General features: G+C 42.8%; 1 protein-coding gene and 1 non-coding gene across 2 annotated transcripts in view; one reads left to right on the top strand and one right to left on the bottom strand.

The window, feature by feature from the left end:
• Pstpip2 (proline-serine-threonine phosphatase interacting protein 2) overlaps positions 1 to 14580 on the top strand; it is a 73928-nt gene that overhangs the window by 28485 nt on the left and 30863 nt on the right. Inside the window, exon 2 of the mRNA XM_042675315.1 lies at positions 12882 to 12982. Within this exon, the coding sequence (XP_042531249.1) occupies positions 12882 to 12982 (101 nt within the window). The remainder of the gene's footprint in view (positions 1 to 12881; positions 12983 to 14580) is intronic.
• On the bottom strand, positions 1540 to 1646 carry LOC122104444. The gene has a single exon (XR_006146917.1). It is a non-coding gene; the product is annotated as a U6 spliceosomal RNA (small nuclear RNA).

Below are 14580 nucleotides of genomic sequence, written 5' to 3'. Positions count from 1 at the left end.
TATAACAATGCTGGATCAGGGATGGTGTGGAAATGAATTCTTGTTTTCTTATGGTTTGTTTATGTGTATACCAATATTAGGTCTTAAACTCAAGGACTCCTATTCTTGCTTGGCTTTTTTGCTTATGACTGGTGCTCTACCTCTTGATCCATGCCTCCAGTCTAGCTTTTTTTCTGGTTAATTAGAGATAATCTTATATACCTTTCTGCCTGGGATGGCTTTGAATCATGATCCTTAGATATCAGCTTCTTGAGTAGCTAGAATAACAGGTGTGATCCACTGGAACCTGGAATCTGCAGCTTTTAATAAATAACTGAACAATTTGGATAGTAATACTTGTAGATAATTGAAACACTTCACTGTGGTTGATAACAGCAATAGTGAAACATTAGCTTCCTGTGTGTCATTTCTTCCACTTGTAAAACATGGAAATTGCTCCATTCTACTCTGTTTCTGGAACATGTTGTGGTCCTTTGATGCAAAGTGCTACTACACACATGTGAACGCTGTCCTGGGCCTCAAACAAACCCAGTCTTGGTATGCAATGCAAAGCGATTGGCCTCTTCCCTGTTCAGCCAGGATTACTGGGCTTCCAAAAGGCCTCAATGACAATTTGTATGCATTACTCAAAACTGGGGGTTATAAAATGAAATGCAAACTACAGCCTCTTCTTTGCACTTTCCTGTTGTCCTCCTCTTACCCTCCTTGTCCCATTCTGCGAATTCTCCTAAGTTCCTTCAGTCACAAACCATGATGTTCTTTGTAACTTTTATATTTCCTGTGGCAGTGATTCTCAGACTGCATTCCAACTACTTGGAAAAATTATAAAGAAGTGGGGACTTTCATGATATATCCCAGCTTGGGAATCAGCAGGTAGAAAAGACACAGTACCAGGTGCTGATGGTTTATGCCTGTAATCCCAGCTACCTAGGAGGCCAAGATCTCCAGCCTAGGCAAACAAATCCAAGAGACTCTGATCTCCACTTAGCCAGCAAAAATCTAGAAGTGGAGGTATGGCTCAAATGGTAGAACACCAGTCTTTAGTAAAAAAAAAAAAAAAACTAAGCAAGAGTTGAGGTTCTGAGTGTAAGCCCTAGTACTGGAGTGCGCGTGCACGCTCACATGTATATATATATATATATATACACACACACACAGTGTTTGTTTTGAAAATTGTATGCAACCACACACCCCACATCTCTATAGAGCATTGTTCCAGCCAGAAAGTTCCCTCCTGGTTCTTTCTGGGCATCTCCAGTAATTTCTCCCTGACTCTTCCACCATCTCTGTATGCTTTAATTTATATTTTATTTTTTAAAATATAATTTTATTGTTATTATTAAGGTATTGCACAAAGGGTTACCATTTCATAAGTGAATACAATTCTTTTTGGACAATGTCATCCCTTCCTTCGATTTCTCCCAGTTTCCCCCTCCCATCCCTGTCCACAAATTGTGTAGTTCACTTTCCACAGTGTCTGCTGATTACTATGACTGCATTTGTTCACCCTTCCTCCCTAGACTTATTTTTTTTTTTAGATAAAATATGGAACGCTTCACGAATTTGCGTGTCATCCTTGGGCAAGGGCCATGCTAATCTTCTCTGTATCGTTCCAATTTTAGTATATGTGCTGCCGAAGCGAGCACTAGACTTATTTTTTTAATCATAGCTTTGTCTTGCTTGTCCTACAACTTTATATAAATGGAATCATGTAGTAATTCTTGTGTCTAGAATATTTTCATTTTTTTAGTCAGTAATTCTTTTCTTGTCATTTCATAGTATTTCATTGTATGAGTAGAACACAAGTTATTTATCCATCCAGCAATTGTGAGACATTGGGTTGTTTCTAGTTTGGGACTATTATGAGTAAAATGATCTTGGATATGTCTTTTCCTGGACATGTTTTTTTTTTTATCTAACTTGGGAAAATGTTTAGGAAAGGGACTTTTTTATTTTTATGATTAAAAAATTATCTTTAAGTAGTTGTACAAAGGAACTGCCCTTCAACAAGGAGAGGAACCTTTAACAACATTTGAATTCATGAATTATTTAAGTTATCTTTTGCATATAGCATGAGGAATGAGTAACTACTCTTTTCTCAGCAGATTAATGTCCTTGTTTTAGGACCATTTGTCAAAAAGAACATTTTCCTCATGTAATAGCTTTGGCACCTTTATTTAGGTCTTCTTATTTCTTTTTGTTGGTTGTGGGGCCTGAACTCTGGGCCTGTGCACTGTCCCTTAGCTCTTCAGCTCAAGGTAAGCACACTACCACTTGAGCCACAGTGCCACTTCTGGCTTTTTCTGCTTATGTGGTCCTGAGGAATCGAACCCAGGGCCTCATGCATGTAAGGCAAACGCTCTACCACTCAGCCACCTTCCCAGCCCTATTTAGGTCTTCTTTCAATTCAGCAATGCTACTTTTGTAATTTGAAGTGAAGAAATTTTTAAAAATTATATAAAAGTGATATACAGAGGGGTTACCAGTACGTAAGTCAGTTAATGAGTACGTTTCTTTTGGACAATGTTACCCCTTCCCTTACTCTTTCCCAGGTTTTTCCTCCTATTCCTGCCCATAAGTTGTGTAGTTCATTTTCAACATAGTGTCTAGTGAGTACCACCACCTTTTGTGCCTCCATTTCTGTGCCCTCCTTACCCACCCACTCCAAGACAGATAAATGAAGAAACAAGACAAAAAGAAAGAAAACTTAAAAAAAACAACAACCTCTTGTTTCTATTTCCTGGACACAGTATCAGAGGCCCAGAGACATTGTGCTTTTGTTTTCCTTCCCTGTCTCCCTTGGTCTCATAGTGAAGAAATTTTGCAAGACATCTTAACTTTTTTTTTTGTGGGGTTTGAACTCTGGGCTTGGGCACTGTCCCTGCACTCTTCAGCTCAAGACGAGCGCTCTACCGCTTGAGCACCACTTCCAGTTTTCTAGCAGTTTATTGGAGATAAAAGTTTCATTGACTTTCCTGCCCAGGCTGGCTTTGAACTGAGATCCTCAGATCTCAGTCTCCTGAGTAGCTAGGATTACAGGCATGAGCCACTGACGCCCGGCCATCTTAACTTTTATTTCCAAATAGTTTATAATTTTCATTTCATTGTAATAAATGTGTAAGCATTCATTTTCATGTTTTGTTTGGCCACTTTTATATAGAAATAATTTTTTTTGTATATTCTCCTTGTGTCTTACAACCTTGTTAAATTTATTTAGTGCTATTTTTGTAAACCCAAGATTTTCTGTGTTCATTATGCTGTGTACCAATTTACTTTTCCTTTCATCTCCATTTCTTTCTTTCTTCTTCTTCCTCCTCCTCCTCCACCACCACCTCTTCCTCCTCCTCCTCCTCCTCCTCCTCCTCTTCTTCCTTCATCCTTCTTACAGTTCTGGGCTTGAACTCAGGGCTTTGGCACTGTCCCTGAGCTTTTTCTGCTCAAAGGTAGCACTCTACCACCTGAGCCACAGCACTGCTATTTTTCTGTTTATGTGGTACTGAGGAATCGAACCCAAGGCTTCATGCATGCTAGACAAGCACTCTACCACTAAGCCACATTCCTAACCCTTCATCTCTATTTCTATCTTTATCATCTCTATATTATCTCTATCTCTATCATCTGTATTTGTATCTCCATCATAACTATTCTAATGGAGTCACCATCGTATGTCTAAAATCCTAGGGTGGGTCTTAGAGGGCAGGGTCCTTAACCTGAGGCTCCAAGTTTGTGACATAGCATGCCATGTTCATGGCATGGATGATGACCAAATTTGTGACATTGTCACAGAAGACTTTTGGACCAGTCTAGTCAGAAATTTATAGAAGTTTTGTTCGGCAAAGCCAAAAAAGCAGGGAACAGCACATCTAATAAGTTGAGATGTGGGCACAAATGTGGACACATGAGAAGCAAGCTAAGGCCTGTGTCTGACTCATAATTACAAGGTTCAAGTTAGTGATTGGTCTTTGGGTCTTTATCTCTGTGTGTGCTCTTCGATTTCTACCACCTTCCAGGTTCATTGTTTGCTGTGGTGTCCCCCTTTAATTGTATCTTGTGGTTCTAAAACTGAGAAGTTTGGGATTCCCAGAGAATAACTTCCTTATTTCAACATAAGTGACATATAGGTTGTAAATCTGCAAGGTGCTTTCTTTTGGATGTTTTCTTAGGGCAGAAAAGCCCCTCAATTAGGAGCTTTATGTTTTCTCCTTGTCAAGATCTTTTATCGGGTGCTAGTAGCTCACACCTGTAATCCTAGCTATTCAGGAGGCTAAGATCTAAGGATCACGATTCAAAGCCAGCCTGGGCCAAAAAGTCCTTGTGAGATTCTTATCTCCAATAAACTACTCAGAAAAGCCAGAAGTGTCCCTGTGGATCAAGTGGTAGAGTGCTAGGCTTGAGCACAAAGAGATTCAGGGATAACACCCAGGCCCTAGGTGTCTCAGGATGGGCAAAAACAAAAACAAAAACACAACGCTGGGTACCGGTGGTTCACACCTGTAATCCTAGCTACACAGGAGCCTGAGATCTGATGATCACAGTTCAAAGCCAGCCCAGGCAGGAAAGTCCGAGAGACTCTTATCTCCAATAAACCACTAGAAAACCAGAAGTGGCGCTGTGGCTCAAATTGTAGAGCGCTCACCTTGAGCTGAACTGCAGAGGGACAGCACCCAGGCCCAGAGTTCAAGCCCCACGACCGCCAAAAAAACAAAAGCAAAAACAAAAACAAAATAAAAAAACACAGAAAAGATCTTTTAATCTAAGGTTGAGATTTATTATCTATCTATCTATCTATCTATCTATCTATCTATCTATCTATTTATCTATATTTAGATATATATTTAGCTATTTACCTAGAATGTGCCTATCTAGAGCTCTGGGTAAATCATCAGTGCAAGTCATTGCAAGATTTGCTGCCACAGTATACAAGGGAGTGAATGACTGACTTCAAGTTCATCCAGTGTTTATTCTTAGCTCCTGGCTCTGCAAACTGGTCAGGAGAAGAGCCTCCTGGTGAAGTCCTACTTGACAGGGCTGCCGGGGTGAGCTTAAAGTTCCAGAACACATCTAGATTCAGTCTATAGAGACTGGAGTCTGACTCAGGCAACCTATTGTATCTATGGGGTAGAAAGCAGAAAGCCAATCTCATTAGAGGATACTTTGATATTCTTTACAAGTTGCTGATTTGTTGCTTCGAGGGGCTGAATTAACCTTGATTTTTAAATGTTCTGTGTCTAGAGCTATGGGGCAGGGGAATTTAGCTAATGTTCTCAATCTGGGGAGAGCACAGTAGAATGAAATATGAACAAACTTCTAATTTAGAGTGGCTCAGCATGGTGGCTCATGTCTGTAATCCCAGCTCTTCAGGAGATACAAACCTAGAGGTCTGTGGTTTAAGGCTACACTGAGGAAAAGAAAAGTGAGAAACCAGTTTTAACAAAGCAAGCCAGGCATGGTCTCACATGTGATCCCAGCTACAATGGAGGTCATGGAAGAGAATTGTGGTTCAAGTCTGGCCCAGGGCAAAAATGGAAGACCCTACATGAAAAATAACTGGAGTAACAAAGGGCGGAGGGAGTGGGGAGTGATTTAAGTGTCTCTCAGGGCAGACATACCTGGACTCTCATGTGGGTTAACTGGCTGTGGGGTAAAGTGTCAGGGCCAAGCTTAGTGGCAAGTTTAAGAACAATACTTGCATAGTCCCTGGTTGAAATGGACCAGTGGATTGATCCAGTTTCCACACAGCAGTGTGATGATGGCATGGCAGAGGTCCCAGTGGGCACCAGGCTCCTTCTTCTCTTTTTTTTTTTTTTTAAGTCTTTTTTTTTTTTATTGTAAAGGTACTATACAGAGGGTTACAGTTACATGAGTGAGGTACTGAGTACACTTCCTCTTGAACATTGTTACCCCCTCCATTGTTTTCCCCCTACCATCCCCTCCCTCCCTCCCTTCCCCGAGGTTCTTTTTTTTTTTTTTTGATTGTGATTAAATGATTACATAATTTCAAAGTCACAAGTTCATTCTAACTTCCCTGGAGCAAATTGTCTACCACAGTCTGTAATATATAACAGTGTTCACATGTTATATACCATATTTGTGATCAGCAGCATGGGGATATTTAGTAGTGGTTCAACCAGATGAGCGGGAGTTCTTTGTTTCTTAAGTCCTGTTAGTTTTGTCGTATCACCTAACCTTTTGGATTTAGCATCCACTTATCAGGGAGACCATGTACCGTTTGTCTCTTCGTTCTTGGCTTACCTCGCTCAACATGATTCCTTCTAGCTCCATCCATTTCCCTGCAAATGCCATTATTTTGTCATTTCTAATGGCTGCATAATATTCCATTGTGTATAGATACCACAATTTTTGGATCCATTCATCTGTGGTGGGGCATCTAGGTTGTTTCCATATCCTAGCTATTGCAAACAGTGCTGCAATAAACATGGAGGTGCACGTGTCCTTGTGTATTGGTTCCTGTTGTTCAGGGTAGATGCCTAGAAGTGGTATGACTGGGTCATAAGGGAGGTCAATCTTTAGCTTTCTAAGGACCCTCCAGACTGCTTTCCAAAGTGGTTGTATAAATGTACATTCCCACCAGCAGTGTAATAGGGTTACTCTTTCTCCACATCCAGTCCAGCATTTGTCGTTGGCTGATTTGTGGATGTGGGCCATTCTGACTGGGGTAAGGTGGTATCTCAGGGTTGTCTTTATTTGCATTTCCTTCACCACCAGGGATGATGAACATTTCCTCATGTGTTTCTTTGCCATTTTTATTTCTTCATTTGAGAAGTCCCTCTTTAGTTCCCTTGCCCATTTAGTAATTGGTTTGTTAGGTTTGGGAGGGATTAGTTTCTTGAGTTCCCTGTATATACAGGATGTTAACCCCTTGTCTGATATATTGCTGGTAAATATTTTTTCCCAATTCGTTGGTTGTCTTTCTAGCTTAGTTGCAATAGATTTAGCTGTGCAGAAGCTTTTTATTTTAAGGTAGTCCCATTTGTCGAGTCTCTCTCCAACTTGTTGTGACCCTGGGACTCTGTTCAGGAAGTTCCTTCCTGTGCCTATTAGTTCAAGTGTCTCTCCTACTCTGTCCTGCAGTAGTTTCAGAGATTCAGGTTTAATGTTAAGGTCTTTAATCCATTTTGAGTTGATGTTGGTGCATGGTGATAGGCTGGGGTCCACTTTTAGTTTTCTGCATGTGGCTGCCCAGTTTTCCCAGCACCAGCGGTTGAAGAGGCTGTGTTTCTTCCATTGTATGTCTTTGGCTCCTTTGTCGAATATCAGCTGGCTGTAGGCCTGTGGATTTATTTCTGGATCTTCTATTCTGTTCCATTGGTCTTCGGGTCTGTTTTTGTGCCAGTACCATGCTGTCTTTGTTATTATAGCTCTGTAGTAGAGTTTGAAGTTCGGCATGGATAGCCCTCCCATATTGTCTTTATACCCTAGAATTGTTTTGGCTATTCTAGGTCTTTTGTTGTTCCATATAAATTTTTGGACTGTTTTCTGTATTTCAGTGATGTACGTCATTGGGATTTTAATAGGAATTGCATTGAATTTGTATATTAGTTTTGGAAGTATTACCATCTTTACTATATTAAGTCGGCCTATCCAGGATCATGGGAGGTCTTTCCATTTCCTAGTGTCTTCTGCAATTTCTTTCTTTAACTTTTTATAGTTCTCGTTAAATAGTTCTTTTACATCTTTGGTTAGGTTAATTCCTAAATATTTTATTTTTGGGGAGGTTATTGTGAATGGGGTTGCTCCCTTTATTTCCCTCTCTTCCTGTGCGTTATCAGTGTATAGGAAGGCAACTGATTTTTGTGGGTTTATTTTGTATCCTGCTATTTTGCCGAAGTGACTTATGATTTCTAAAAGTTTGGGGATGGAGTTTTTGGGATCGTAGAGGTATAGTATCATGTCGTCTGCAAAAAGGGATAGTTTAACTTCTTCTTTCCCTATGCAGATCCCTTTAATGTCTTTTTCTTGCCTTATTGCCCTGGCTAAGGGTTCTAGGACTATGTTGAACAGGAGTGGAGACAGTGGGCATCCTTGCCTTGTTCCTGTTTTTAGGAGGATTGGTTGTAGCTTTTCCCCATTAAGTATAATATTGGCTATTGGTCTGTCATAAATGGCTTTTATTGTTTTTAGAAATGTTCCTTCTATTCCTATTTTCTCCAGAGCTTTTAGCATGAATGAATGTTGAATTTTATCAAAGGCCTTTTCTGCATCTGTGGCCATAATCATGTGATTCTTGACCTTGGCTCTGTTGATATGTTGGATTACATTTATTGACTTACGTATGTTAAACCATCCCTGTGTCTCTGGGATGAAGCCTACCTGATCATAGTGTATTATTTTTTTTATGTGTTTCTGGATTCTGTTAGCTAGAATCTTGTTAAGGATCTTTGCATCTGTGTTCATCAAGGAAATTGGCCTGTAATTCTCCTTTTTGGTTGGGTCTTTGCCTGGTTTGGGGATAAGTGTGATATTGGCTTCATAGAATGAGTTTGGGATAGCTCCCTCCTTCTCTGTTTCTCTGAAGAGCTTGAGGAGTATGGGTATTAGTTCTTGTTTAAAGGTCTTATAGAATTCTGCTGTGAATCCATCTGGTCCTGGGCTTTTTTTTGTTGGAAGACTTTTGATAGCTTCCTGTATCTCATTATAGGATATTGGCTTATTTAATTGGTTAACTTCTTCTTTGCTCAGTTTGGGTAACTTGTATTTCTCTAAGAATGCATCCATTTCTGCCAGATTTTCTTCCTTTAGAGAGTATAGCTTTTGAAAGTAGTCTGTTAGAATTGTTTGGATATCTTGGGTACGTGTTGTGATGTTTCCGGTGGCATCCCTAATCCTATTAATATGGGTTTCCTCTCTTCTTTTTTTAATTAATCTTGCCAACGTGCCATCAATTTTGTTTATTTTTTCAAAGAACCAGCTTTTTGTTTGGTTTATTTTGGTTATGGTTTTCTGATTTTTTAATTGGTTAATCTCTGCTCTTAATTTGGTTATCTGGCTTCGTCTAGTAGCTTTAGGTCCCATTTTTTCTTGTTTTTCTAGCTGTTTTAGTTGCAACATGAGATTATTTACTTGGTCTGTCTCCATTCTCTTGATGTGGGCACTGAGGGCAATAAATTTGCCCCTCAGGACTGCTTTTGCTGTGTCCCACAAGTTTCTTTGTGAGGTGTTTTCATTTTCATTGAGTTGTAGGAAATGCTTTATTTCTTCTCTGATCTCTTCTGTTACCCAGGCATTGTTAAGGAGTGTGCTGTTCAATTTCCATGTATTAGAGAAATTTCTGCGGTATGCTTTGTTATTGAGAGCTAGCTTGATTCCACTCTGGTCAGATAGGATACAGGGGATTATGTCGATCCCTTTGTATTTGCTTAGGTTCCTTGCATGAACTATGATATGGTCTATTTTGGAGAAAGTTCCATGAGCTGCTGAGAAGAATGTGTACTGTGTTGTTTTAGGGTGAAATACTCGGTAGATGTCAGTTAATTCCGCTTGAAGTATGGCCTCACTTAATTCGGTAGCTTCTTTGCCAATCCTCTGGTTGGTAGACCTGTCCTTTGGTGAGAGTGGCGTGTTAAAGTCTCCTAGTATTATCGTATTGGGATCTATTTTATTCTGTAAGTTTGAGAGCATTTGTTTGACGTATCTGGGTGCACCAATATTTGGGGCATATAAGTTGATGATGGTTATATCCTCCTCTTGGATTGTTCCCTTTATTAATATGTAGTGTCCGTCCTTGTCTTTCTGTACTGATTTTAATGAAAAGTTTATTTTGTCAGATATCAGGATAGCTACACCTGCTTTCTTACTGGGGGCATTTGATTGGTAGATCCTTTTCCACCCCTTCACTCTGAGTTTGTTTGTATGTTTGGCTGAGAGGTGGGTCTCCTGAAGGCAACAGATGGATGGGTCTTGTTTTCTGGTCCAGTCCTCAGTTCGTTTTCTTTTAATTGGCGAATTCAGCCCATTTATATTAAGAGAAAGTATAGAGAGATGCATTGTTGTCCCTGCCATTCCGTTTTCCTAAGTTTTTCTTCTTTCCTTTCCTCCTGTGCTTGCTCAGTTAGACTTTGAGTAATGCCTGTTTGGGGCAGGTCCCAGTTCCTGGTTGCTTTCTTCAGGTTGTGTCCCCCCTCTTAGAATTCTTTGTAATGCTGGCTTAATGTTTATGTATTCATTTAGTTTTTCTTTGCTATTAAAAGTTTTCAGTTCTCCATCGAATGTGAATGCTAGCTTTGCCGGGTATATCAGTCTGGGTTGGCAGTTATTGGCTCTCAGGGCTCGTATGGTGCTTTCCCAGGCTTTTCTTGCATTCATTGTTTGTGTGGAGAGATCTGCAGTGATTCTAATTTTTTTCCCGTTGTAGTATAGCTCCTTCTTCATTTTTGCTGCATGCAGGATTGTTTCCTTATTATTCAGATCCATCATGTTTACTATAATGTGTCTAGAAGTGTTTCTCCTGGGATCTTGCTTGTTGGGTGTTCGATAAGCTTTTGTGATGTAGTTAAGATGGTCGTTTTTGAGGTGGGGAAAATTTTCATTGACTATCTTGTTAAATAGGTGTTGCATTCCCTTGCTCTGGAATTCCTCACCTTCGTCCACTCCGATTATGCGAAGGTTAAATTTTTTAGCATTATCTGCTTGCTCTTGAATTTCCCTTTGGTTTAATTTGAGTGATTTTTCCATATCTGTCACTTTTTGGTCCAGTTGGTGTATTCTGTCTTCTGTATCTGACACTCTACCTTCCATTTCATTCACTCTGTTGACCGTGGCTTCTATTGTGGTTTGCATGGAGGAAATGGATCCCTTTATGGATTCAATGTTGGTTCTCAGAGTACTGATCTCACCTCATTGAGTATGCATTACCTCTAATTTGGCATTTATCTCACTTCTTACTGAGGTTTGTGCAGCTTCTAATTTGCATTCAACTTTTGTTCAATATCCTTTATCTCTTTTGATAGTTCATCCTTGTGCTCTTTCAATTTCTGATCCATTTCTCGCTTTATTTCTTGAGTCATTGCCTCCAGCAACCCTTGGATGTAGCTTTTGTCTTCCATTCCTGCTTTGCTCCCACTGGGGCTCTCCCCTGCGTGGCTGCTGGCTTTTGAGGTGAGCTTGCTGTCCTGGGTGGTGGTAAACCTTGTGATTTTTCTCTGTGATTTTCGCATGGAGGTTCAGGAGACTGCTCTTCAATTTTGTTTTGGTGTGTCTGTCTTTGCTTGGTTTCTGATTCTGTATTGGTAGAGAGAGTCTGTGCCTGATCTGGGTTCTGTTGGGAGCCTATTTCCAGCTGCTATTCTGACTTACTTAGGATTCTCAGCTCTCTGCTGTAGATTGCTGGCAATTCCCGCCTTTGGAAGGGTTGAGCAGCCTAGACTGCTTGTGTTTGCTCCTACGGGTGCTCTTGGGAAGATCAGATGCTCTGGATGCACTCTCCCAAATACTGGAGTCTGCTATGGGCTCCTGATGTGTTTTTGTTTGTTTGTTTTGGGCTGGTTGTGGGCTTGAACTCTAGGTTTGGGTGCTGTCCCTCAGCTCTTCAGCTCAAGGCTGGCACCCTACCATTTGAGCCACAGCCCCACTTCTGACCCTTTTTGCTTTTGTGATGCTGAGGAATCAGATCCAGGGCCTCATACATCCAAGACTATCACTCTATTGCTGAGCTGCCTTATCAGCCTGAGCTCCTGCTTACTATCAGGTGCTGGCAGCCTGTGTTGCCCAATTCCCAGCCTAGGGTATATGGGTGGAGTTTTGGTGGGGTTTGGGCTTCTCTTGTCCTGAGCCTCCAGGTCTTTTGTTGTCACAGGCGTGCTTCCCGGGGAGTGTTGTTTCCTGGTTTTCTCCCCTCTGCTGAGGCGTATGCTCAGCTTCTGACTTCAGTTGGGAGGAGTTGGTTGTATTGCTCAGGCACCGGATCCCCAGGCCTGGTTCCAGCCCCTGCCTGGAGCGCGCTCGTTGGGCCTGTGCTGCTGTGTATACCACCTAGGTTATGCAGCCTGGAGGACACAGTTCAAATTTCTTCTACTGTTGGTAGTCTTGACCCAGGGGCGCTGTTCCTGGCTTGGGCATTTAAGCTCCCTTCCAGGGGCACTCTTGCTCTGGCCTGGCCAGCAGAGTGTGCTCCACCGGCTGGTGGAGCTCTCGAACAGTTCCCAGTTTTAGTGGGTCCTGTGGTCCGGGTGTTGGGGTAGGGAGTCTAGGTCAGGGTCTGGGGATTCCCTCCAGCTCTGGTCTCCCTTGAGGGATACAGTGTCCCCTGTGGGGTACTCACCCTGGAGCTGTTTGTTTCTGTGTGGTGTAGGTCGTCAGTTGTTGTTGCAATCCGAGTTCAGTTGGGGTGGTTGCGGGCTGGGTTGGGTGGCCCCCGCCGGGTCGTTGCGATTGTGATTGGGCGGGTGGTCTGCCAACAGGTCCCTTTGTTGCGCTGCTGGTGCCGGGCGGCTTTGGTGGGATGGAGCCTCTCCGCTCCAGTGGAAAGTGAGGGGTGGGGGTGGGATCCTCGTGGAGACTCCCGGCTGGTAGGTTTCTCTGTTCCTGGCTATCCGCTGTTCTGCAATCCGGTACCTGGTGATCTGCCCTCCTTCTTCTCTTTTGGCCCAACGTAGGTGTAAGTAGAAGCCTAGCAAGGAACTGAAGCCTACCTCTCCCTCCTCCATGTTCATTCCTGTTCTGTGGCCCTCTAGGTTCCTCATGTTGAATATATTCCTCCAATGGTGAGAATGCTCACTGTTCAGGTTTGGTCTCATGTCTTGGAGGTAAAGAGATGCAGTGATGTGGCAATGCAGACTTCTCCCCCCACCTATCCCTGTCTGGGCTCTATACCCTGGGGCTGCCTGTGTGCTCCTGGTCTGACTCCATGTTGTTCTTCCTCCCAGAGCTCTGACATCCTCAGCACCGTGGGCTATGACAGCATCATCCAGCATCTGAACAATGGCCGAAAAACCTGCAAAGAGTTTGAAGACTTTTTAAAAGAAAGGTATGATGTATAGGCCCCTCTGAAGATGGCGGGCCAGGTTGGAAGCCATTTGCTGGTTTTGGTTTTGACAGGTGTGTGTGGAGGTGGGGTGGGGGAGGGTATCTGGATTCCTGTGGAAAGTGACAGTGGCCACTCTATGGTGGCAGTGAGCATGGTCCATGTGGCAAGTGGGAGGCAGGGGCTGATTCTGAGAGCAGGAGGGTATGGAGCTGTGGGTAAGGGGAGGCAGGACTGGGCCTTCCACGAGGCTGTGGAGGATGTTGTGGTCTGTGCCCTGCTAGCTTTTTTTTTTTTGGTCCAGTTGTGGGGCCTGAACTCTGGGCCTGGGCGCTGTCCCTCAGCTCTTCAGCTCAAGGCTAATGCTCTACCACTTGAGCCACAGCACCACTTCCGGCTTTTTTTTCTGCTTATGTGGTGCTGAGGAATCGAACCCAGGGCCTCATGCATGCAAGGCAAGCACTCTACCACTGAGCCACCTTCCCAGCCCCCTGCTAGCTTCTTGTGTCACCAGCAGGCCTTGGTGTGCCCTGGCTTGCAGCTCTGTCATTTCCAAGGCCCCCATTTACCCTCACATGGTGTGGTGACATTGTCATGTTGGATAAAGAAATGGACTACTTCAGAGTGTCCTCCTTTCAGTTAATTACATCTGTATTGACTCTGTTCCAGAGAAAGCCATCCTCTGCAGGACTGTGGTTGGGCCTTTAGTATATTTAATATTTTAGTGGGGTGGCAACCCACAATACTTTCCCAACAGAATATCTGGGAGGGGAGCTCACAATAAAACAGTTTGGGGATGAGTCATGAGCCTCTGACTTCTGACCCTGGTCCCTAGCTATCAGCAGTGAGATTCATCAAAGTGTCTGTTTCTGGAGGCTCTGTACTGGATGTTCTGTAAGATCCCCTTTGAGCTAACAGCAGGATCTTCCCAAGGAATTCATGGTTCAGTTGTGATGCAATAACTAGCATATTCAGTAAAAATAAGCTGGGAAGGTGGCTCAGTGGTAGAGCACTTGTCTTGCATGCTCGAGGTCCTGGGTTCGATTCCTCAGCACCACATAAGAAAAAAGCCGGAAGTGGCACTGTGGCTCAAGTGGTAGAGTGCTAGCCTTGAGCTGAAGAGCTTAGGGATAGCGCCCAGGCCCAGAGTTCAGGCCCCACGACCGGACCCAAAAAAAAAAAAAAAAAAAAAATAAGCTACCTACCCAAATGTCAGGTATATGGCAAAAGGCTTTCACTGTCAGTACCACTCTAATATGGGGGCTGCTAGAGCTTCAGGTTGTGGGTGAACTCCAGCTGCTTTAAGCCTGCTAATGAAGTCTTGATGATATTGGCCATGAGTTCATGGAGGGGAGTGAGCATATGCATCATTCTTAGTCTGGGAAGTCAGACCGGAGAAAGTTCAGACAGGGCAAAGAGAGCTGGGATTTTCAAGGGGAGCTTTGTAAAGAATGTAGCCAGCTAAGTAGTTTTAAGAGGAAGTGTATAGCATTGTTTACAGAAAAGTGGATGGGACTGTAAATCATCATGTTATATGAAATAACTCAGACACAGAAAGGCAAATATTATGGCCAGGTGCTAGTGACTCATGCATGCATTCA

The sequence above is a fragment of the Dipodomys spectabilis genome, unplaced genomic scaffold, assembly GCF_019054845.1.
Source record: "Dipodomys spectabilis isolate Male_0828 unplaced genomic scaffold, ASM1905484v1 ptg000024l, whole genome shotgun sequence".
Taxonomy (NCBI): domain Eukaryota; kingdom Metazoa; phylum Chordata; class Mammalia; order Rodentia; family Heteromyidae; genus Dipodomys; species Dipodomys spectabilis.
The sequence above is the reverse complement of the archived record's forward strand: the minus strand, read 5'-3'. Positions and strand labels throughout refer to the sequence as shown.